General features: G+C 34.1%; 1 protein-coding gene across 1 annotated transcript; it reads left to right on the plus strand.

The window, feature by feature from the left end:
- The first annotated feature begins 4,123 nt into the window (after positions 1-4,123).
- On the plus strand, positions 4,124-26,231 carry LOC106661668 (TATA-binding protein-associated factor 172). The gene is made up of 32 exons (XM_014385212.2): positions 4,124-4,303; positions 4,661-4,725; positions 15,244-15,482; positions 15,556-15,687; positions 15,789-15,943; positions 16,018-16,251; positions 16,307-16,465; positions 17,269-17,404; positions 17,466-17,602; positions 17,667-17,935; positions 18,002-18,368; positions 18,423-18,576; positions 18,639-18,843; positions 18,906-19,047; positions 19,108-19,274; positions 19,335-19,587; positions 21,936-22,004; positions 22,062-22,169; positions 22,229-22,379; positions 22,532-22,638; positions 22,702-22,969; positions 23,048-23,280; positions 23,351-23,488; positions 23,547-23,707; positions 23,767-23,908; positions 24,292-24,499; positions 24,581-24,681; positions 24,756-25,000; positions 25,061-25,189; positions 25,255-25,417; positions 25,487-25,705; positions 25,767-26,231. The coding sequence occupies exons 2-32, from the start codon at positions 4,715-4,717 to the stop codon at positions 25,923-25,925; spliced, it is 5,361 nt and encodes a 1,786-aa protein (XP_014240698.1). The 5' UTR covers positions 4,124-4,303; positions 4,661-4,714; the 3' UTR covers positions 25,926-26,231.

Raw genomic sequence — 26,231 nt, forward strand, 5'->3', positions numbered from 1 at the left:
CTAAAACAATGCCAAATACATTGCATATAGTGAAAGTGTTCATTTTATTTTTATTAAATCTACTCGAACCAATATTTTTATTATACATTATTTTTATATACAAACACTTTAATAGAAATTCATTACCTTATAATAAAAATAACAATTATCAAGAGATAATGAAAGTGCGTTTTTTTTTCAAAACTTAGTTCACCCTTATCTTAGCAATCCTTAAACAATAATTTTATTTATTATTTATTTATTTTAAAGGTACAAATAGCTTTAAGCCCTCTTAAATGTACATAGTTTAGAAATAAATGTAGTTTTATAATCATAGTCTTATTAATGACAATAAAACATAATAAAATCTAAGTTTTTAGTTGGTCCTAATTAACCAATTAAGTGATTGTAATTGTTTATAATTTTTATGTAGTGTTGTTGAGATGAAGTTTGAATATTTGCCAAAAAGTGAGAAATTTTAAAAACTTGTTGAGATGAAGGGTTGGTGTCTCGGGGGATTGAAGTCACGATAGATCAAGTGGTATGAGCACCGTATCTGGTTGAAGTCCAGCTCCATCCAGATATAACGATGGTTATTTTATTTTCTTTACATACAATTATACAAAATCAAAGAAGAAAAATAGGCTTTGGAATAACTTTCAAAAGAAAATAAAAATAGAATCTTCTACTCAATTGTAGCAGGTATCATCACTTGTACGGCAGAAATTTGGGACGTGGGTATAGTTCCTTGAATAATAAGGAAAATAAGCGGACCAGCGCTTTTCTTTAGCCAAGAAATGGCAGTGAAAGAACTCAAGACTGACAATTGGAAAGACCTCAAAATATGGTGTGAATTGACACGGTCAACTCTACAAAGAAAAAACCTGATAAGTAGGTAAGTAAGAAAGAAAACTAAATTATTGAAAGAACATAAATTGAACATTGTTAACAAGTTTATTTTTTACTTTATGTACATATGTGGCGAACTGATCCATGCCTTCCTTCTTAACGTCAAGTTTCTTGGTAGCGATGAGCGACCCTTCGGACAATTGTTCTGCGACAGTTCTTCCTGGCCACATTCGCCTGACTTCTTCCATCTTCCAACAATGCTACAATTCTACGCAAAAGTGAATCACTTAAAATCACCTCTCCAACAAATTTGAAACTTAAAAATGGTACAACTTAAAAAAAACCTCAAACCACCAGAATGTTAGAAAGAAGCTTTACCAAAAAAAAAGAGATTGACTATTTAAAGATTTTTTTACAAAATCCAATTGTAAACACAAGTGAGAGATTATATGTGTGGCTTATTTACCTTTAATCCTTTAAAACGGGCCAAATATTATTGTAAGGTAATCAATGGAAGATTATCTAAGAGTTAATTGAAAATATTAAGGGTGGCCACTTTTTGCCTCTCAGGACTGCTCACCTGGTTTTAATAATATTTTATGGAATTATCCAATTTACAAAAAAGATTTAAATATAGAAATGTACAATATAAAAAATAACATTATAAAAGCAAAACAAAGGAAAAATTACTTACTAATTAAAATTACTTAAATTTTTAGTATTAAACAATACATAAAGTAACAAAATAGCTTGAAAGAATGTTTCGTTTAAATATACCTAAAAAAAAGATCACATTTATCATTGTAATTATTTTCAATTACGATTCCTCGCCTAGAGCTTGACAAGAGTATGAGAGTACAAAAGTAAACTTGTGCAGTTGAAGTTATTTAAATTACATACATGTATAGAGGTGGAAGTTTAATATTTTCTATGAAAAATATTTTATTGTTATCAAAATAATGAAAGGAAATTTAACTTAAAATATACAAAATAAGTCAAAATTTAACATCTGCACACTTGATTGTAGAATAAAAAAGAAGAATTTTTTGAAGATTGTGAGAAGTGGTCTGGTGTGATGTAGGTTAGAAAAACGTTTTCTTTGGATTGGATTGGAAAGGATTGGAGATCCCACACCTTGGAAGGTTTAGTAGTTTCCCACAATTGTAATGTTTATAAAACTAAATTTATTTCTAAAATATGAACATGTAAGGGAGCTCAAAGTCCTATTTGTACTTTTAAAATAAATAAATAAAATTCATAAGCGATCTGCTTGCTTTAGATAGAAAGGATTGGAGGCGTTGGATATTGGAAGGTTTGGCGGTTCCCCACAACTTTAATGTTTATAAAACTGAATTTATTTCTAAAATACGTACATGTAAGGGAGTTTAAAACTCTATTTGTACATTTAAAATAAATTAAAGAAAAAAATTAATAAGGGTTCTGGAGAAGTTAAATTAAAAGGATTGGAGGCCTTGGATATTGGAAGGTTTGGCGGTTCCCCACAACTCTAATGTTTATAAAACTCAATTTATTTCTAAAAGATGTACATTTAAGGGGGCTTAAAGCTCTATTTGTACATTTAAAATAAATAAAATTTATAAGAGATCTGAGGACTTTAAATTGAAAAGATTGGAGGCGTTGAATATTGGAAGATTTGGCTGTTCCTCACAATTCTAATGTTTTTAAAGCTAAATTTATTTTACAAATATGTACTCGTAAGGGAGCTTAAACTTTAAAGCTCTTTTGTCTCTTTAAATTTAATAAATTAAATAAACAAATAAAATTTATAAAGGATCTGCGGACTTTAGATTGAAAGGATTGGAGGCGTTGAATATTGGAAGGTTTAGTGGTCACCACAATTCTAATATGTATAAAACTCAATTTATTTCTAAAAAATGAACATGTAAGGGGCTTACAACTCTTTTTATATCTTTAAAATAAATAAAATTTATGAGATCTGAGGACTTTAGATTGAAAGGTCTGGAGGCGTTGAATATTGGAAGGTTTAGCAGTTTCCCACAACTCTAAATTTTATAAAACTCAATTTATTTCTAAAATATGTACATGTAAGGGAGCTTAAAGCTTTATTTGTACCTTTAAAATAATTAAATAAATAAATACATTTTATAAGGGTTCTGAGGACTTTAGATTGAAAGGATTGAAGGCATTGGATATTGGAAGGTTTGGCGGTTCCCCACAACTTTTTTTTTTTTTTTTTTGCCTTATGATCTTGCATATTAGCCACGGTACGAATTTTTGTGTTTCAAATTGGGGGTTATCGGGAAAAAAGGGCCAGAGGCGACGGTGGGAATCGAACCCACGACCGCGGCGTGAGAGTTTCTCATGCTAACCACTCGGCTACCGCGGTCCCCCCCCCCACAACTTTAATGTTTATAAAACTGAATTTATTTCTAAAATACATACATGTAAGGGAGCTTAAAACTCTATTTGTACATTTAAAATAAATAAAATTTATATGAGATCTGAGGACTTTAGATTGAAAGACTTGGAGGCGTTGAATTTTGGAAGATTTGGCCGTTCCTCACAATTCTAATGTTTTTAAAACTAAATTTATTTTACGAAAGTATACTTGTAAGGGAGCTTAAACTTTAAAGCTCTTTTGTCCCTTTAAATTTAATAAATAAAATTTATAAAGGATCTGTGGATTTTAGATTGAAAGGATTGGAGGCCTTGGATGTTGGAAGGTTTAGCAGTTCCCCACAACTCTAATGTTTATAAAACGGAATTTATTTCTAAAATATGTACATGTAAGGGAGCTTAAATCTTTATTTGTGTCTTTAAAATAATTAAATAAATAAATACGTTTTATAAGGGTTCTGAGGAAGTTAATTGAAAGGATTGGAGGCATTGGATATTAGAAGGTTTAGCGATTCCTCACAATTACAATGTTTATAAAACTAAATTTATTTTTTAAATATGTGCATGTAAGGGAGCTTAAAACTCTGTTTGTATCTTTAAAAGATATAAAATTTATAAGAAATCTGGGGATTTTAAATTGAAAAGATTGGAGGCGTTGGATATTAGAAGGTTTAGCGGCTCCCCTCAATTCTAATGTGTATAAAACTAAATTTATTTTTAAAATATGTGTATGTAAAGGGGCTTAAAGCTCTATTTGTCCCTTTTAAATAAATAAACAAATTTTTACTCCAGGACAAATATTCAAACTGCTCGGTGAAATAAGAGGGAAAAAATGTCCGTCTCTTATTGATTTACAAGTGGCGTAGTGGGAGTGGGCCTCCGTCCAATCCTGTGGTTACTGCCGCTTAAATGCGGAGACATCACCAACATGGCTGTCAGTATAAATTTGGCACTGCAGAGATGGTTTTCTCCTGGGAACTCCGTCAAAGTTACGCGTTCGACCTCAAGTACGTGCCGCCGAAATGCCTCTCTCTCTGCCTAAAACGATGGCTCGTCCGACTGGGCAGCCTTAAGAAGTCCCAGGATGTCTAATTAGGTGATTTTTTTTTCAATCAATTTATTCATCCGCTTTCTATCTACGGTTTTATTAATTTTCTTCTTCCTCTACTAAGGTTGTTTTTTTTAAATAATAATTTCCTTTAACCTTCTTCCCGTTTGACACACATTTCTCCATTTTATCCGCCTGGACCCTTTCTTTTAATCTCTCACCTAACGGAAACAAATACGTGCTAATTAAAACAAATATATATTTTTTTAAAGGGGAAAAATCGGTTTTATCGATTGTTTTCTTTCTTTTTTCTTTACACGACTCCACCCCCATGATTTGTAATTATTAAATTAATTTTAATTGGTTACACGTTTACGTTACTCTTCTTTTTTTTTCCTTTCGCAGGCAAGACTTATTTTCTTACGCTTGGAACTCAAGAATAAATACTTCTAAGAATAAATGGCTTCAAGGTAAATATACATTTAATTATACAAATATTTGCCGATAATTTTTTTTTAATATTTAATTATTGAGCAATCCGATACTTTTACTCCTGCCGTCACGATCTAGGGCAATTTATTGTGTAAACGGCATGATCAGATAGGAATTATATTTTTTTCTTTAAAATACACAAACATTGGCCACTGTAGAAACATTCTTTTTAAAAAATATATATTTTAGAATGAAAATATATTTTACTGTTATCAAATGATAAATAGGTGCTTTATTATAAATGCTTCAGGGTCGTATTTGGCAGAAAAATGAGTTCTCGACCTCTAAAGTCCAGGGGAAACCCATTAATAACTTGTTTTGAATTTCATTTTGAAATCTTTTTTTTTTTTGTGTGTGTGTGACAAATATAAACCATTTCACCTTTTTTATGAAGAAAGTATTGTACACTCAAAGACAAACAACCAGACACTTGTATTTATTTTCCATAATAACAAGCTATAAAGATTACTAATTTGCTTAAGTTATTTCCTTTATTACTATCTGTACAAAATGTACATTGAGTGAGCGGTATAGTTATATACAAATCTGATAGGCTGTGAGGAGAGAAACCGACCAATGTTGAAACTCTCTCTTATTAAATAATAATAATAATAATAAAGGCACTTTTATAATAATATAGAATTAAATTACAGCTACTAAATAAGTACTATTAAAGCATGGAAAATTCCGTCTGCCGAAGGTGAATGAAAATATAAACAGGGTAACAAATGCGCGAATTAATACAAAATGTAAATTGAGAAAAAAAAGACTTCCAAAGATCTTAAATTAAATTAAAGAAAAAGAAAAAACAAACTAAAAACGTGAATAAATAAAATAAGAGCAATAATAAAGAAAACAAATTGAACTGACTGTAAATTATATTTTGGTCGACTGTCGCACTTTGCAACCCTTTAGGTAAAGGCTCAACCTGTCGAGTGATTTAAAGGAGTTGCTGGGTCCCCGGTGTTTGTTTCGAAGAGCGCTTTTCAGCTTTCTTAAATTTATTGGGATTTAGGCCTTCGCCCAAATTCTTATACATTTGAATGTTTGTCAAAAAAAAAAAACAATGTATATATATTTTTTTGTATTATAATGAAAATATATTTTACTGTTATCAAATGTTAAATAGGTGCTTTATTATAAATGCTTCAGGGTCGTATTTGGCAGAAAAATGAGTTCCCGACCTCTAAAGTCCAGATGAAACCCATTAATAACTTGATTTGAATTTCATGTTGAAAAAAAAAAAATTTTTTTTTGGGACAAATATAAACCATTTCACCTTTTTTATGAAGAAAGTATTTTGTACCCTCAAAGAAAAACAACCGGACACTTGTATTTATTTTCCATAATAACAAGCTAAATAGGATAAAGAAAAAGAAATTGTGTTTTTGTTTTATTATTATTGTTAAGTAGCATTAGGGCATTTATAGTATTTCAAAGGAAGAATAAAAGGATAATGATGAGCCTGTACTCATGCTGAAACTGTTGCTAGTCTTACTCAATTGTTATTATTATAATTGGCCAGACAAGCCTGTGTTTAAATTATAGAACAAAAATTCGAAATTCTAATTAAAGAACAGGAATAAATTAAAGCTTTGGATGGTAATAGGATAGATTAATTTTGGAGTGAATGTTTGGAGTTAGAGCACTCAGAAGGGATTTAGCTAACCTAATAGAAGGTTTAAATGTTAGGGCGTGAAATGACCTTAGCCGTTAAAACGCCCTTAAAAATTATTAGTAATAATAACAAATTGAAATTTAATTATACATACACAACGTATTCATTTCATTGACATAAAAATATCTTTATTGCCATGCATGTCTACAAAATCTTACAAGTGAAATTGGCTCATAGTTTAACTTGTTAATTAATTGATCTCGGGAACGGGAACTGTAGCCTAGATGCTGATTTCATTTAAGATTGTACATTGTGCAATGAAATTGAACACTGGGAGGTCCGAAGCTCGATTGTACAAGCGTGTGAAGAAAGAAAATAAAAACAAGCTATAATACAAAAACCCTCTTTTAATTGGGGTTAAGATAAGTCACAAGGCCATTGTCATTTTTTAAATGGCTTGGAGGATTGTAAAGGTTCCCTTGTTTGAAGATGTATGTACAGTTTGCCAGTCTATTTAGTTTCTCGTTTCTAATATTTGGAAAAGGTCTGTATAGGGAATCTTTATGGTTCTGGTGTTGCTACACTGTGTGGCATTTTTAGCCAGTGTATCAGCTTTGTCATTACCATATAGAACCATGTAATTTTAATCCACAGGAAGAAACCCCTTTTTTTAATAATAGATAAATTATAGATGATCTTTTTAATGCCAACTACGATATAATATTTGATAGTTGTGAATGTAATCAGCCAACTTACAGAGTGTTGAAATTCTTTTACACTCTTTAGATTGAAAATAAAGAAAATCAGTTCAATTTCATCCCTTCCAGAGCTAATTTATCAAGTGAGTTGGTTTTTAGACTCTTACTGCCCTACAGAATTTAACGACTAACTTCATAAGTAGTCAACCCCAAACCCATAATATAGAGGAAAGATGTAAAACAGTCATCAGAAGGTTTTAGGAAAATAGCCTAGTCTCTAAATGTCTCTCATCATGTTCTTTGTACTCTCAGTAGAAAGGCTGTTTGCAGCATTTCACTTGGACACTTGTACTACGTAGGGACTGTTCGCTTCACAGAAGAATGGCAGTTTGGTTCATGGCAATCAGATGACAGTCCGTGTGTCGGGAAAACTTGGAGGACGCTTTGCTTCATGTACCATGCGCCACAACCTTTTCAAAGACATTCGGTTATGGTATGGAATCAACATACATTGAGGAAGTTCTGGTGTGGATAAAGGATTAAGGTGTTAATGTGTGATAATGTTCGAACACATGTAGTTCGAGTTGTCACCTATTACATGGAGGAGGTAGGGATTACCACAATGAATTGGCCAAAGATGGGATTCTGTTGGACAAGACAAAATCTAATCGCTTATTTACTCAATGCCTAGGAGACATCAGGCCCTTGGCTTGACCAGATGAAGTAACGCATTATTAGGAGCAAAACTAGGTTAGTTAAACTAAATAGTTAACTTTTAATCCATTACCAAATGGTTTTCCGGTGTTTTAGTGTATTTTCTTTCAAACCATCATAATTAAATATTTTTTAATAAAAGTCATGAATTTCTGATTTCATTTAATTTGGTATTACATTAAAATAAGTATTTTATGTGTGGTGATTAGTGATCGTTAGTCGATAATTATTCAGAAATCGTGAGATGCGGTCTGGTGTGATGTAGGTTTCAGAAAAACATTTTCTTTATCGTGCCAACGTTTCGATCTTTATTGAGATCATCTTCAGGGCTCAAAGTGTTTGCCTTCTGTGTGTTTGTGCCATTCTTGCGCGTCGTGTTGAGAGTCAAACACAGACGATGATCTCAATAAAGATCGAAATGTTGGCACGATAAAGAAAATGTTTTTCTGAAACCTACCTCACACCAGACTGCATCTCACGATTTTTGAATAATAAGTATTTTAATTAATTTTTTTATTTTTTTTTATTTTTTTAAACAACAAAGTACTAGTGTCTGGTTTTTTTGTCTATGAATGTATTTCAACATTTAAATAAATCAAGAATTTGGTCATTTCCGATAACCTTGCTCTGTCTGTCCTCACTGTTTTTTTCCCATTAAACGTTGTTGAAATGTTTGATTTCTTTTATAGAAGAAATCTTGCAATGTAAATAAATATGGATCTCAAGGTGGAGAAACTTTATTAATATTACAACCTAGCTGTTAGCATAGCTAAAAATTAATCTTTTTCTAGTAACTATCATGTACATAATGAGTAAACAAAAATAATAATAAAAAATGGGGTCGGTCAGGTGAGGCAACTTAAGGCTGGGACATCCTAACTTCCAGGCTTAACCACTGCAATCTGGCTCTCTGTCACAAAAAAAAAAATACAATAAAAAACGTGATTAAAAGAAAGAGGCAGTGTCGCGATGGCCTGGATAGGCAGATAAGCTCTCACATATCAAGAGCACTGTTGATAAGTGGCCCTCGTTGGATCTGACTTTAGAAGAAAGGCCATCTTCACACAATTAAGAATAAGCCATGTGAGGTTGACATACACTTTTGGGCCAAAGCGTGTATATGTCCAGCATGTAGAGAAAGGTTGCTAGATGTGACCTACTTAGTTGAAGGGTGCAATTCCTTGGCTCCATATAGAGAGCGTGTAGGAATGTTGCTCAATATGGGAATTGCATCTGGGCTTCTTGTTATGATTCTTGGAGGAAACAGGGCTTTATTGTATATAGTAATGATAGTTTTGTGTCCCTAGTGGATGTATTTATTAGTGTGAATGTGTAGCCATGGGCCGATGGTGGAATATTTAGTTAGTACCTCATCGACCCTCAATTAGGTTATTTACAATAAGTATGAAAGGTGATGGAAAAATATCAAGTACTCCACCACCCTAACTTGAGTGAATGTAAATACATAAGAATATATTTAAGGGTGAGTGAAAGTGTGAATGGGTTTGATTTTTAGGAACTAATTTGCATTCTGTATGGTTGTGTTGTTTTTTATGCCACTAAATAGCAAACTACAAATAAATAATACAGGAGGCACCTTGAAAGAATTTATGGAAATGCTTGAGAGTATATTATTGACATTGTGAGATGATGGAACTTGATCTTCCTCAGTCGTCCTGGTCTTGAGTAGCTCATCTATGTGTTAATTTGGAAAATTGGCCTAACAGGATAATCGTAACACATCAAACAATGAATAAATAGGGATGGTTAGGGGGTGTTGGATCTGTTTTGGATGCTCAGGCAAAATTAATTGTTGATATATTTGGCGTTTACTCAGGGTAAAACGGTATTGGGATTATTCTTAGACCTAAGCGGTGCCTACGATAACGTCAGCATCCATATTTTAGGCCATAAATTAATAAAACTGGGCCTTCCAAACAAATTTGTTCAAAACATTATGGCATTAATGATGGGAAGAAATATGTTTTTTTGCCTTAACGGGTCTTATTATGGTCCCAAAAGGACCTTTAAGGGCCTACCACAAGGGGTATTCTGAGCCCGGTATTGTACTCGATATATGCAGCAGACCTCCAATATGCGGATGATGTCTGTTTATATTCTATAGAAAACACCATAGAAAAATGCAAGTCATCGTTAAATGTAGTTATGCATAACTTATCGAAATGGATGGATGCAAATGGTCTGGAGATATCTGAAGAAAAGTCCCTGCTTTGTCCTTTTTCAAATAAGCGCCAAGTCAATCGCGCAACTGTAGAAAAATTAGGAAATTACCAATTCCCAGTAAAATATAATGTCAAGTTTCTGCGTCTTCATTTGGATAGGAAGCTGTCGTGGAATACTCATATAAAACATTAACTAACAAGAGCAGAAAAATTGTACAACATACTAAAATGTTTTTGCAGTAGCAAATGGGGTGCCGACCCGTTCATAGGCATGTTATATTATAAATCATCCATTAGAGCAGTGATTGATTTTGGATCAATTTTTTATGGACAGGCCTCACACTCTTTCTTGAAAAAAATTGACATTCTGCGTAATGCTTGCCTAAGACGCATCCATGGTGGGTTGCCAAGTACTCCGATCGTGGCTCTGTCGGATGAATCTTGTGAGCCCCCATTGGAAATAAGACGATTAAAATTGGCACTGAATTTCCTCACTAAACTACTCAGTCAGGAGAGCCCGGTTTTTAACAATATAACTACTCTCACAGAAAATGTTCAAGCCTGCAAGTATAGGAATAAAAAAAAGACCCCCCACATTAGTTTCGGCCTTTCTACATTCAATCCCATACATATACTCACTACATAAAAGCTTTGCTGACCCTTTATACCAGCTAGATTATAGGACTTTGACAAATAACATTGACACAGTGTTTTTAAAATACTACTCGAAGTCTGCTCAACACTTAGTACAGAAGGAATTTATAGCAGACATGGCTGAAAACTATCCAGACCACCGGCAAATTTTTACGGATGGATCACTCTTGGATGGCAGGGCAGGTTGCGCTATTTTCGATTACAAAAGTGAACATAAAGAACAGTATGCTCTACCAAACTCAATCACTGTCTACACTGCGGAATTAACCACCATAGCTAAAGCACTTGAATACATAAAAAAAAAGAATGAAACTAAATTCTGCATATTAACGGACTGTCGAAGCGCTGTAGATAGTATAAGTAATGTAACCCCATGCTGCAAAGTTAATAATTATATCATCGCAGATGTTTACCGAAAGATCTTTGAGCTAAAAAAAAGATGGAAAAACTGTGATAATATGCTGGATTAAAGGTTATTTTTCATAAAGAAACAGTGGATGCGTTGGCGAAGGAGGCCACTGTATATGGTGTACCCCATCAGTTGAAAATTCCTAAAACAGACAGAAAATTTTTTTTTCAACAAATTGTGTTCCAATCTATGGGATCAAGAATACAGCTCAGCAACAGGTGGCGATTACTATCGAGCTTTATTCCCAAAGCTTAAAGCAAAGCTGTGGTTTTCGGAAGGAGGCAGGCAAAAGGAATTCTACTCTACTATTTTCAGAATCAAAACTAACCATGGCCTGTGGGGGAGTTATAGGCATAGAATTGGAATAAGCACTTCCCCTAACTGTCCAACATGCGACAGTCCATCAAATCCCAGTCATCTAATACTAGAATGCCCAGAGTACAATAACCAGAGGAAACAATTATTGGATGATCTGTATACGGACCCCAGTATAATGGGCCCAATAAATCTTGAAACGCTGTTGGCAATTTAATTATATTGATTTAATTTATAAATTTCTTAAATCAATCAACATTTCCTTTTAACGTCCGAGAGAAGGATAAAAAAAATTAAATAAATGTATAAACATTATATGGCAATATTTCCAAAGGAAAAAGGAAAAAAAAACAACGAATAAATAATACACTTTTAAAGTTGACAAAATGCTTTATAGGAAAGCTTGAGTAAATATTTATTACATAGTTGAATTTAAATGTTACGAGAAGATTTAACTTGATCGTCCTTGGTCATCCTGGTCTTCATTGGTTGGACTGTGTGTTTATTTGGAAAAAATTTTATGAGGATAAACCCCCCTCCACCTGTAAGACCTGTTTAAAATTGTTAAAATAGGAAGATTTGGAAGTAAATATAGTTATCATTATTTAATTTACATAAACAATTTAAAGGTGTGAGGTAATGTGACTTGATCGTCCCTGATCATCCTGGTCTGCCATTGGTTGGTCTGTGTTTATTCGGAAAATTAGCAGACCTGGATAATTGTTCCAGACGAAACTACAAATAATTCTTGGGAGTAAACATAGTTATGATTGTTGAATTAACACAAACAATTTGAAGGTTGTGATGTGATAAGAATAGAAAACATGATTATACCAACTAGCGTTATTTTTATCCTTATAAGACTGATTAAAGTCATTTGCAGCATATAGTGTAACACATTTGACGACTTCGGACCTCCAGGTGATAAGAATAGACAAACAAGGATAATCAAAAAACCACAAATTACAAATAAATAATACTCAAGACACATAGGAAATTGGCAAATCACTTTATAACAAAACTTAAGCTTTATCTTTCTAATATATCATATTTCATTTACTAATTTGATTATTGTTAAATATGTCTTGATTAGTTCAGCTTATGTTTGTTAGCCAAGCATTATTTTTATACAACCACTGACGATGATGAAATTTTGCAACATTTTTGACAGACAAAACCAGTGAGAATAAGCAGACCTGGATGATAAGCAACAAACTACAAATAAATAAAATCGCATGACATCCTTAAAATTGTCAAAATATTTTATGTCAAGACTTAACAGTAATTATAATCCCAATATATCAGTGTTGAATTTTTGACAACTATTCAGTTATTAGTGGTATGGCATATTTGTTATTTGTCAGTTCTTTCTTTTTATACGACCACGAAGATGGCAAAATGTCGAAACGCATCTGACAGATGAGACTAGTGAGAATGGGGAGACCAGGGATAATAGTAGACTTCGAACTTCGAATAAATACACATGGCCTCTTGATCTTGCCAGAACACACTATATCAAGGCTTCAAAGTACTTAACCAATCCTTGAATTTTATTTAACCATGATATAAAACCTAGTGAGCTATTATGTGTAAAATGTTGAAATACGACTGACAGAAAATTTTATTGAATTTACATCAAGTGATTTTAACTTTTAAAGTTCCGTGGTTTTGCAAGGTGGTTTACCTTTATTTATATTTTCTATTGAGAATAGAAAGGCCAGGATAATCAGAAAACAAATAACTCACAAGGCCCTTTTAAATTTGGAAAAATAATTTATTAAGAAGGCTTGAAAGATAATTAACTCGTATCGTTACCACAAGAGAATTTACATCAACAATTTAAATGTTTTTAAGTCACATGTAATGTAAAAGTTTTTAAGGTTATCTCCTAAGTCATCCTGGTATTGAATGGGCCTTGAGCATTTTTTTGAAAAATTGAACAAAACAGAATAATCATATCACACCAAACTACAAAGTAAATAATTTTAGAGGTTGGCAAAATACATTATAGGAAAGCTTAAGAGTAAATTATTACAGTTTAATTTAAACATTGAGAAGTGAATGTACCAGATAACCAGAAAAGTTAGGGCGGTTTGTGATTTGTTATTGTTTCAATGCCGTTAATCAATGTTTATTATAAGGACAATTACATGTTTACATCATGTGATACTAAGATATTGTGTCATTTCATAAAGAAAGTGACTTGAACAGTTCACTGCAAATGATGAAATTATTTCTTTCTTATGGCTTCAAAACCCACAATTCGTGCATGCTTATTGTATGAATTTAAATCGGTACTAGGGTGGCTGAGGAGATTCTTAAAATTTGCACTGCATTCCATGATGAAACAATAAATGAACCCACTGCCCAAAAATGATTTAAAAATGTCGCTTGTGGGAATGAGGAGACAATTGTTAAACCCTTTAAAACCGCAACAAACTTTTTTGGTTTCCTGGTAACTTAATTGTTGTAGGTCATCGTGGTCTTGAGTGGTTTGTTTGCATGTTGAAAATTAGAAAATTGGCAGACCAGAATAATTGTAACCATACCAAAGAACAAATAAATAATATACAATACCTGTTTAATGTTGTCAAAATACATTATTTGTAGGCTTAGGATATAGTTATTGTTGATTTTACCTAAACGATTTAAAGGTTGTGATGGCTGAGGTAATATTGGGCATGGTAGTTCTTGGTCATCCCAGTATTCATTGGTCGGTCTGTGTGTTATTTTGGAAAATTGGCACACGAAAAGAATCTCTCGAAATTGCAAAACACTTTGTAACAAAAGTTCAGAGTGATATTAATCTCAATACTGTTTTGATTGTTGTGAAGCATCAGGTCTTCAGTCATGCCAATTCCAGTGAGATAGCAGATGATCGGAGACGAGTTTTGCCTGATGGATATGTCAAATTACTTCCGCAATCATTCAAATTTAAAATGAGATTGACATTTTTGTCTCAACATTCAAAACTGATTAACAAAAGCACATGAAATAAAATAAACACTAGAGTGCTGAAGCTGTAATGGCAAAATGGTGGTAAAATCAAAAGAAAACAAATATCAGTTATGCCTCTCCTGGAACCATTAAAAATAAAAATGTTCGCAACTAGTTTGGTTAGACTAACTTTTATTTAGAAAAAAATAGCTTTCTGACCTGAACTTGGGCTTTATATTTCTTGTAGAAACCTAGCTGGTTTCTCTCTACCTCTCTCAATTTTACACTTAATGACGATCAGTGCGTGGCCTAATAGCCATTTTTCAAAGAACATCTGAAAGAAGAGTTAATACTATAATCCAAATTGTGGATATTTATATTGCTTGATGGTGGAAATGAAAAACTTAATCTTTTTATTACTTATTATTAATATTTTATCATTTTATTTTTGTTGGAAGTGTAGGCCACTGTATTAATATTTGTCATGTTGATGTACTAGAGGTACCACTCTGATTTTGAATGAATAAAACTTTCTACTTCAGTTTTTCCCATAAGGAAGGATGAAGGACATGTTTTTCTGCTTCTAATTTCCCTGTAGTTGGGTATGACCACAGAGCTTAAAATGGATAACTCTTAAACAACAATAACTCTTAACTCATTAACAAGAAAAAAAATTTTATGACAAGCTTCACCTCTTTAATTACCATTTTCATGTTCACTAATTTCTATAAGCAATGAGTCAGACTTAACTGAAGCAAACCCTAGTTCATTGACCGAGTTTATGAGCACTTTTTAATTGCACCAATAGAGTCTCATAGAGCTAGATGAACGCTCTTAGTCAGGGCAAAGTTAAAACTAAGTTTAGTTCTTTTATTTGCTTTATATTTTGTAAACATGACTAATGTTAAATTCAAGTAATTCTCTTACTAAAGAATATAATTATGAAATTACTTAATAAAATATTTCAGATTGGATCGTTTGTTTACGCTGCTGGATACAGGGTCGTCGAATGTGAGAAGAAGGGCTGCTGCCTCTCAACTGGGCGAGGTGCAGAGCCTCCACCCCCATGAACTGCACAACCTACTTAAAAGCATTTTAACTTATCTGAAGTCGCCGTCATGGGATACGAGGATAGCTGCTGGTTGGGCAGTCGAGGCCGTATTGAAAAAAGTGCCCGAGTGGTGTCCAATAGGAATGATGGACGAAGGTATGTGTGATTTTATTCAAAGAATGTTTTGTTTTATAATTTTCATCGAAAGTTGCTTTAAAAAATTTCTTAGAGTCAAACGAAGCTGTCAACATCAACTCAGGACGTTTAAGCTGTGATACATTCAATTTAGACAAAGTTATTGCTGAAAGTGCATATTTAATGGGATCTGAAGGGAAGGAGTACGAAGTTGTTGAAGATGCTGGTATGTAATTTGGTAAAATTAAAAAAAAAAAGTTTTTTCTTCCTTCTCTCCCCATCACTTCTAAATAATTTATTTTATTAACATTTAAAATTTGAATATAGGAGACTGTCAGGAAAATTTGGCAAGACAAAAAGAAATGATGAATAAACAGTTAGGTTTAGATAGATCAGCACAATTTGGATTAGACACAAGCACCTTATTTACTGATGAAGATTTGAAGATTGAATTCAACACCAAATCAAAACAAAAAAGCAAGGTGTAACAATAATTTTCATTCTAACTCTAGATTTTTTTTTCTTTTGTGCTAAACATTTGATGTTCTGCTTTAAGTTAAATGTGGGTGAAGTGGTAGGAATGAGCTGTCGGGAAGCAAATAGGGCTAAAAGGAAAGCGAGGCAGGCAGTTTTGAAGCAGAAGACTCAGAAAAGCACAAGTCAGGACAAGGAGAAGGATGAGGACGGGGAACCGCAGACTAAAAAAATAAAGACAGAGTCTACGACTCCCCTCGAAGAGAACACTTTTTGCCTTCCCGTCCCAGATAATATCTACAGTTGGCCGGCAGATGTATGTTCAATGTCAATTTAATTTTTAATTTTTTTCATTTGTTCTATTCTTCCAGGTGAATGACTGGCCATTGGATTGGTTTTGTGACCAACTTACATTGTCTCTATTCAGCCCGACTTGGGAGGAGAGGCACGGTGCAGGTACTGCTCTAAAACACTTGATGAAGACACAGGGAATGTGTGGAGGGAAAACTGCAGACATACCTCAGTCACAGGTAATTTTACCACTATTCTTGGTTAAGAATCGTGATAATGTAAGTAGGATCTGTGTTTATCGCTAAGCAATAAGAAAACATTTAAGTACTTAACTCCTTTTTGTGTGGAGAAGATAAGGTAAAAAATACAATAAACCAGAGAAATTGTATTCATAAACATTTATTACACTGGCAGTTTAATATTATAAACAAACAAAAAGTCAATCAGCTAAGGTAAATCAGCCACAACTGTAACTCTAAAAAATTAATTAATCTTTATGTAAGGTATTGGTTGAGATAAAAAAAAAGTCAGTGTCACGAGCGGGATTCGAACCCACACCTTCGGCTAAATTTGGACACCAACTTCCCATCTCATCAACCCACCTTTCGAATTTCCCCCCCTTTTTGCAATTTTTCAAATGTGTAATCTATTTGATTCTCGGCGACAAATGAAATGGCCACGGAGAGCTTTAGTGAAGATATACTTCATTTTTCTTATTAAATCCATTAGACAACACCCACCCGGGTGCCTGATGCGACCCCAAATTTATGTGACCGCAGCTTGATGAACTGTATTTCCGACAACCTTCTCACACTAACTCCTTGACTTTGGTTATTTAGTGGGGCTATTGTTGCTAACTTTCTGCTTTGTGTAAAACTTCTCTTTACTTCCTACTAGGTAGGTGATCAGTAAGATTTACAACCTTATTTCCAGCATATATTTGAAAATCCTTGCAACTATGTTTAACTTATATTAACAATTATTCTAAACTTATGCTAAGACGGGGACCGGCTTACAGTAAAAATTATATCTGTTTTTTTAGATGGAAGAACACCACCAGAGCTGGCTTGAAGATATTGCACTGCGCCTTATTATTGTTTTATCATTGGACAGATTTGGCGATTACATTAACGATCAAGTTGTTGCTCCTGTCAGGGAAACCTGCGCTCAAGCACTAGGTAACTTAAAAAATAAAAATAATTTGCGTAGTTTATTTTTAAAAACACGTTTTATTTTTAGGATCTGTTATTTTTCTAATGGAGAAAGACAGGATCAAGAAAATCTTGTCTGTTTTAATTAAGTTTCTAAATCAAAAAGATTGGGAAACAAGGCATGGAGGGCTTTTAGGTATAAAATACATGTTCGCCGTACGACAGGTAATAAAACTGACTTCTTACGACAAAAAATAATAATAATTCCAAGATTTAATTTTTTTTTCAGGATTTACTAGCTGACCTTCTTCCGCAGGCGTTTGACTCCCTTTATAGCGCTTTAAAAGATGCGAATGATGATGTTACTGCCGTGGCTGGGGGCGCTCTGAGCATAGCTGTTGACATCATGGCAACGTCCTATCCCGAATATGCGCTTTCCGTCCTGGAATCCCTTTGCTTAATAATTCCAGAACAAGATGACCTGACACCAGCCGCAAACACTCTTGTACCTTTACTTGCTCAACTTCTCTTGAAGCCTAACATTAACTGCTTAATCAAGTATGAAGTTTATTTTATTAAAATGTAATATGAATAATTAGTGTATTTAAATTGAATACTTTATAGAAGTGAAAATACTGTGATTGAACTAGTCCAGAGATTGTGGTCGCTTTTAGAGCATAACAATGCAGGAGTCAGGAAAGCTGCTTTGCAGGCCTTCTGCTGCCTCCCGTCGCAGCCTTCGTTCTCGTCTTGGCCCAATTTTTTACAGCCGACACTCCGCCATGTGTATCAAAGGGCCTTGATCGAACACCAGACTAACGTTCACAACACAGTCGAGTCGGTTTGGTCGGTAATCCTTGAAAAAAGCCAGTTGTCTGATATACTGATAGCAGCTTGTCCTTTCATCTCGATCTGGTTGTGCTTAGCCATGCAGTCAACGAAGATTCCTTTCGATCAGAATTTACTCATCCAGGCCAAGTCGTTAATGAAGGTATTTCGGTTCTGTGCAATGTTAAAAATTTCACCTAGCAAAGTCTTTTTTCAGGAACACACTGCCAAGCACTTAAAAAGTATAACAGGCGTTGACTGCACTTCTAGAACAAATCTAAAACAATACATCGGAGGGACTGAATCTCTGCCGCAATCTGTGAGGGAAGAAAACAGCACTCATACTCGATACGTTGCTGCTAAAATGTTAGGTAAATATTAAAATTTAAAATTTTGTTGGGTTTTTTATTTACAATTTTTCTTTGCTCAATAGGTAAACTGTCGACATATATCGTTCAGCCTGCACCGGGCATCGATTACATGGACAATGTTGAATCTCCAATAGACTGTTATATTAAAGTCCTACTCGTTCACTTGGAAAGCAAATCCTCGCTTCAGAGATTTGTCGCAGGTTTAGTGATCACAGAATGGGCCAAATGTAATCCTCCTAGTCCTCCGCCCAAAAAATTAGTCGAAAAGTAAGAAATCTTGGCACAAGTTAAAGATAGAAATCTTTTTAAATGTGTTATTCTTTTTTTAGATTAATCGAGTGTTTAAATGAAACATTTTATTACGATGAAATAGGTTTGTCTTATTCTAGACTCCTCCAGGATACCAAAGATTTCTTAGCTCTATTAAAACATTACAAGTTACCCCAAGTCGATGAGTTTTTAAATATTAACGTAAAAATTTCAAACATGATAAAAAAAAGTTTATATCATTTTCATTGTTGATTTCTTCAGGTTTTACTTCTTGATAAAATGGAGGAAATTATTGGAAAGAAGGTTCAGACTTTGCTTCAAGACAGCAAACTAAAGCCAAAAGTTTTAGAAGAGCTTTTAGAAAGGCGTCAGGTCATTCATACATCAATTACAAGCATTTTGGCCCAGCAGACTTCTCTCCATGTAATGTAAGTTACAATTGTACGTCTAGTTAAAAATTAAAATTGATCATTAAATCGTGCCATCAGGACTCAGGCTTCGTTGGCGAGCGCATGTCTCTGGCTAGGCCAGCTCCCAGACAAATTGACCGTCATTGTCAAACCGCTGATGGAAAGTATAAAAAAAGAGGAGAACGAACAACTACAAATTTTGTCGGCGAAACATCTAGCAAGCCTGATGCAAAAATCTGTTTCACGGCGACCATGCCCCAATGCGAAAATCGTAGGAAACCTTTGTATCTTCATCTCAGTAGATCCGGAATTCACACCAAAAGTTTCTATGGTAGATATTATTTTATAAAAAAAAATTTTATTGTATTATTAAGTTGGTGGTACAAGTAAGTTTTAAATGATTTATAAGAGAAGGCGTTACTAGTTATTAAATTGTCTTAGGCCATAACTTGACCTTCATAAACAAAGTAACTCATAACTTTTGTGCTAACAAAGCTAGAAGCTTAACTTTTCTGCTTCTATTTGAAGAAAAAGCAGCTGGAGGTGGGGATTATGCTCCATCAGTTTCAAGTTAGGAGTTTTTAGAGGTTTAAAAATGGTAATCTGAAGGAAGGCCAGAAATGTTTGAAGATGCAAAATTAGAGGCATTATTGAACGAAGACTCGTCTCAAACGCAAAAAGAACGTTCTGAATTTTTGGGAGTGACTTAACAGGTCTTCATTCATTCAAAGCCCCAATTCATTTAGAATGGTCCAAAAGCAAGTAATTGGGTGCGATACGAATTTGATCTGGAAAGGACATTTTTTAAAATTGTAACTTGATGAAAAGTGGATTCATTATAACAATCCGAAACAAGAAATCATGGAGTAATGGCCATGCATCGCCAGCGAAGCTAAATATCTGTGGATCAAAGCTCAAAATTTCTTGGTGGGATCAGCTCGGTCTAGTTTATTACGAACTGCTAAAAACCATCAAGGGGGATCACTGCTGACTCAGGGGCTGCGGTAGCCGAGTGGTTAAGGAATCAGACTCATAGCTAGTAGATCCTGTGGTCGTAGATTTGATCCCCACCGTCACCTCTGTATTTTTTTTTCTGACACCTAAGGGGACCGGTGGCCACAATTGAAAGAAATTGACACGGCACTCATCAATGGAAGGAATGAGGCGGGATCAGATCTCAGCGACCCTCAATTTGGTCCCAAGTTCCCCACTTCAAAAATGAGTTTCTTCAATGGAAGAGCACCGACACACCAGGGCTCAAATTCACACGTGTGTTGTGAGCCCTTAAAAAAATAGAGCCAGGAATAAAGTACAATAAGCTGTAGTGCGCAGCTGCAGTGCTCAGGAGAGAACTCCAGTTACTGGTATCCATTGTTTTAAAAAAAAAAAAGTATGTCCGAGTTGAACAATGAAGGAGACACGACCAGAATATTAGCAGAAGGACAACACTTCTCGACCATGTGTTGCAATGCCCGTCAGAAATGATATATTCTACCCCGTCTTCCATGTTCCCCAAACATAGCTCCTTCCAACTACCACTTGTTTTGATCAATGGCTTGTCTGAGAGCACCTTTATTTTTACGAGTACTGAAAAAAATGGGTTGATTCTTTCCTTGAAATACCAATAGATCTTTCAACGTGAAATTCGTTTGTTAACAGCATATGTGGGAAGTTAAGGTCTGACAAACAGCTGAGGTCATCACCAGCCCTCTGTTTTACTTTTTTTTTCTGGTCTTTCACATGTAATTTTCAGCCTGCAGCCATTTAAGCATTTCGATCTAGTGCCAGATGCTTTTATATTAGAACTTGTTGATATCCTAAAATGATGATCCTCTTGATTGTACCTGAGGTTGTCAACTGCAGATTACATGTAAAACACACAATACTGAATGCTCCATTATACAGGAATCTAATTATTCTAGCCCCGGCTCTCAGTATACATATACTGTGTATATAGGTACATATTTTGCAACAAGTCACTTCATATTCGAAGAACACTGTCTTTTATTTTATTTCTATGAAACTCCCATCAGTCTGAGAAATTCATTAAGGCTGTCGTTCTAGAACGACGCACTAAACCCTACTACATTTACGATTTCTTTCCAGAACGACACATCTCTTCTACAAAACCCTCACTTTCAAAGCTTATATTTTTGGAATCAAATTGGTGTCACAGGGCTTTAGTGCTTTGTCAACATTCTGTGAAGATCATTTTTCGATTTGACCTTTTGGAAATTGTTTACAATTTTTTGAAGGAAAGAAAGTGAATCAAATGTTTTCTGTTAGATAAGTAATATATGAACACGTGTCTTCTTAATTCACCTTTTAATTAATTTTTTAAAAAAATCCATTATCCGAGGTTTCTGATTTACTGTGGACTCCCCTCCCTGACATTACCTCGGATAATAGAGCTTTTATTGTGCTTACATGTACATCACCACAAATATAAAAGTCTGGTCACCATTCACTCCCCCAGAGTGCTCAATATTTCCTGGGGCAGGGTTAAACAATCCCATCCTCTACCAGAAAGATGGGGAAAAGTAGTGGCTAACAAATGGACAATACATGGAGTAATCAATTTGTTACCGTTTTTGCAGCCTTGCTACAATAAAGCCCAAATTTTCAAAACTTACTTGTACCCTAATACATAAAAATATATTAGTTTAATTTTTTTTCCAGTTTCCTGAAGATGACCCTCGCTACATTGAAAGCACTGAAAGAATAATCACTTTAACTAATCAGCACAAGGTAAATATATTTTTTAAATATTACACTTAAGAATAATACAAAAATTGTTCAATAAAGTTTGCAGAAAGGGCGGTGATTCTTAAAAAGAACAACTCTACCTTGGGCCGTGGGAGACCTTCACTGCATGATGTACAATTTGAAGAAATAGTTGTACAAGAAGAGCAGGTAATTTTTTTTTTTCTAAATTAATATTGATGGTTATAATGTCAATGTTTTGATTGCAGTATCTGAGACCATTCCGAATCCAGAGGCGAGGATGTAAAAAAGCCCTAGAACAAATCACAGAACAATTTGGAGAAGACTTACCTGAACAACTTCCAAACCTCTGGGAAACAATTACTCAAGTAAAAAATGTGGACATAACTTTACCACCAAGTAAGAATATTGTAGATTTATTTAAATTTGTAATTTAATCAAAATAGGAAGCTCTACATTGTAAAAAAATATATCAGTTTAAATTTAATTATTTTATTATACAAATTGTTATACATTTTGCCCAGTTATTGTTTTATTTGTTTTATTTATAGGTAAAAGCTTTGATATAAAAGATGAGACTGCTTTAGATAAGTTTATAGGTAATTTACACATCCTAGAAGTGACCTGCCCATTGGTACATCTCTCGCTAAGGCCAAAAGTACGTTGAGGCTCATTTATCCCATGACTTTATAATAATAAAAAAATAATATTTTGTTTCTAGATAATTGAACTCCTGCCTAAATTGGTCCATTTGCTTAGTCACAATTACAAAACCGTTCGTCACATGGCGGCGAGATGTATTGGGACATTCGCTCAATTCAGTCCTGTAGAGGTGATCACAGCCATAGTGGACAAAGTCCTACCAATGGTAAATTTAAACAACAAAACAGTCGTCAGGCAAGGAGCTGTTGAAATGTTTGCCGTACTCTTGGAGAAATTAGACCTCCAAATAACACCTTACATAGTTTTTCTTATTATCCCTGTTCTCGGTATTTCTTTCATTTAAATATTCATTCAAATTCTTTTTTCTTTTTTTAAATGTGTAAATTAAAGTTTTAAATATTTAGGACAAATGAGTGATTTTAACCCGTCTATACGCACTCTTGCAACACACACATTTGCAGACCTGATCCAACTCATGCCGCTTGACGGCGCGGTCAGTACGGTGAAACTCCCACCGGAGCTCGTAGAGTTGAAAGAAAAACGGAAGAGTTTCATCGAACAGTTGATGAATCCGACGAAGATAACTGATTACAAAGTACCTGTTCAACTCAATGTACAGCTTAGATCTTACCAACAGGTGAATTTGCTTTTTAATACTTTTTATTATTAAGTATAATCTTATTTATATCATTCTTTTTATCTCTCAGGCTGGGGTAAATTGGCTTGCTTTCCTCAATAAGTACAGGCTTCATGGGCTGTTATGCGATGACATGGGTCTGGGAAAAACTCTCCAGTCCATTTGTATATTAGTTGGGGACCATTATCATCGCAAGAAAAGATACCAGGTTTACATTTTTATCAATTTCTCAAAAAAAAATATATATATATATTCAATTATTTTAGGAGACTAGAAAGGAAGGAGGTGATTATTGGATCCCTTTACCGTCTCTCGTAATTTGTCCTCCTACTCTAACCGGTCATTGGGTGTATGAAATAAAGAAATTTGTTCCAAAACAATACATGCAACCGTTTTATTATGGCGGGCCTTCATTAGAGAGGAAAAAGTATGCAATGTTTCTGTATATTTGATTGATTTTTATATTAAAAAGCCATATTTTTCTAGATTAGCAAATATGATTAGAAGTGATCACATTGTCGTATCATCTTACGATGTTGTACGCAAAGATATAAGTTCTTTAAACGTCATGAGGTGGAATTATTTAATACTCGACGAGGGTCATGTCATCAAGAATGGGAAATCCAAGGTATTGTTTATATTAAAAATTAAATTATGATAACAAGATGAACCTTGACCATCTATAATCATCCTGATCATAATAATCATGATAGTTTCGTTCTGTAAAAATTATGATGAAATGAAAGAGACAAAACTCAAAAATTTGGGAGATTAGAGTGATCAAAGTTCAACATCTGGGAACCGCTGTAGCCGAGTGGTTATCAGGTCGTAGACACTATGGTCGTGGATTCAATTCTCACCGTCATCCTTGGAATTTCCTTGCATACTCCTCTTCCTCCAAAATTATGATATATACATACTACATGGAATCTAGCTAATATGTAATAGCGGGTCATTTAAAAAATAATAATAATAAAAACAGTTAACATCTAATATTTTATTTAATTGTAGTTGACAGTTGCCCTGAAGCAAATTATAGCCAATCACAGATTGATCCTCTCAGGTACACCAATCCAAAGCAATGTTCTTGAGCTCTGGTCTCTCTTTGATTTCCTGATGCCAGGCTTTTTAGGAACAGAAAAACAGTTTATAGCAAGGTACAGCAAGCCAATTTTGGCCAGTAGAGACCCAAAATGTTCGACCAAAGAGCAAGAAGCAGGTTTGTGTAAACTTCTTAAATTATAACCTATTTCTGGCTTTTATTAATTAAAGTAATTTTATTATTTAAATTTTATTCTAGGAGTCATTGCAATGGAGGCACTTCACAGGCAGGTGCTTCCGTTTGTGCTGAGAAGGACCAAAGAGGACGTCCTCAAAGACCTTCCTCCAAAGATAACCCAGGTATCTATCTTAAATCGCGAATAGAAATGCAATCAAAAGAATTTACCTTTGTAATTAAAATATTCGAATTTCAGGATTATTACTGCGATTTGAGCCCTGTCCAGCAGCAGCTGTACGATTTCTACAATACTACGACATATTCGCTGGACAAATCCGCCCATATTTTCCAAGCGTTGAGGTATCTTCAGAGAGTTTGCAACCACCCAAAATTGGCGCTGACACCAACGCACCCACAGTACGGTAACATCATGGAAACCCTTAACAACCAAAAGTCTACCCTGGCTGATATAAAACACGCGTGCAAATTCCCAGCACTTAAGTATATTGAAATGACTTAAATTGTTGTTCTTCTCTTTTTTTAACTGGCTTTTATTTACAGACAATTGTTAATCGAATGTGGCATTGGAGCACAACAGGAGCAAAATGACAATATTGTGAATCAGCACCGGGCTCTTATTTTTTGCCAACTCAAAGCCATGCTCGATATTGTTGAAAATGATTTCTTAAAGTTAGTTATTCTTTTTTTATAACAAAAAATACATAAACATTCTATAATGAATGTTTAATTCTTAGGATACATATGCCAAAAGTAACATATCTGAGGTTGGATGGATCTGTACCTGTAAATCTAAGGCATTCGTTGACCACAAGGTTCAACAATGATCCATCGATAGATTTGCTCATTTTAACAACACACGTTGGAGGGATCGGCCTTAACCTGACTGGAGCCGACACTGTAATTATTTTTCACGACAAATAAATAAAAAAAAACCACTAGATAAATTACCTGTTGTAATTTTTTCAGGTCATATTTATTGAACATGACTGGTCGCCGATGAAGGACATCCAGGCGATGGACAGAGCCCATAGAATAGGTCAGAACAAGGTCGTCAACGTTTACAGGCTCATCACAAGAGACACGATCGAAGAGAAGATAATGGGATTGCAGAAATTCAAACTGAAAACGGCCAATACCATAATTAGCTCAGAGAATGCCAGCCTTCAAACAATGTCAACTGACAAGGTAACAAGTCTGTCAAATTATATAAACTTTTTATTCTAATTCATTTTGTTTGTTTTTACAGCTCTTGGATTTATTTACAAGGAATGACGAGAATCAGTCATCCAGTAGTAAAAGCGATAACCAAAATAAACCAATATTTTCAGAACTTTGGGATAAAATGTGTTCAGATTACGATGAAGAATATGATTTGTCCAATTTCATAAGCAGTCTACAATCGTGAAATGCTGCGATGTGTAAAATAACAATAATAATAAAGTTTTGACCAATGTAATTAATTTTTCAGGAAAAAATGTTATCATGACAATGCTTTAGTTAGCAATCATTGCTCAATAATTTATATTTTCTATTATTTTCTTAAGAAATGAGATAAATAATCTTACATGTGATTATTAATTAGGCGAGAGGTATACTTTTATTGCGTCTCGTTTTCCTTAGTTTAAGATAGTGATAAACCAATTCAGCTCAGAACAGGAACATGTTTATTTTTACAAAACATTCGATTCAATAGAGTAATGGTTATTTTCTA

The sequence above is a fragment of the Cimex lectularius genome, unplaced genomic scaffold, assembly GCF_000648675.2.
Source record: "Cimex lectularius strain Harlan isolate CLEC.00 unplaced genomic scaffold, Clec_2.1 scaffold1, whole genome shotgun sequence".
NCBI lineage: Eukaryota > Metazoa > Arthropoda > Insecta > Hemiptera > Cimicidae > Cimex > Cimex lectularius.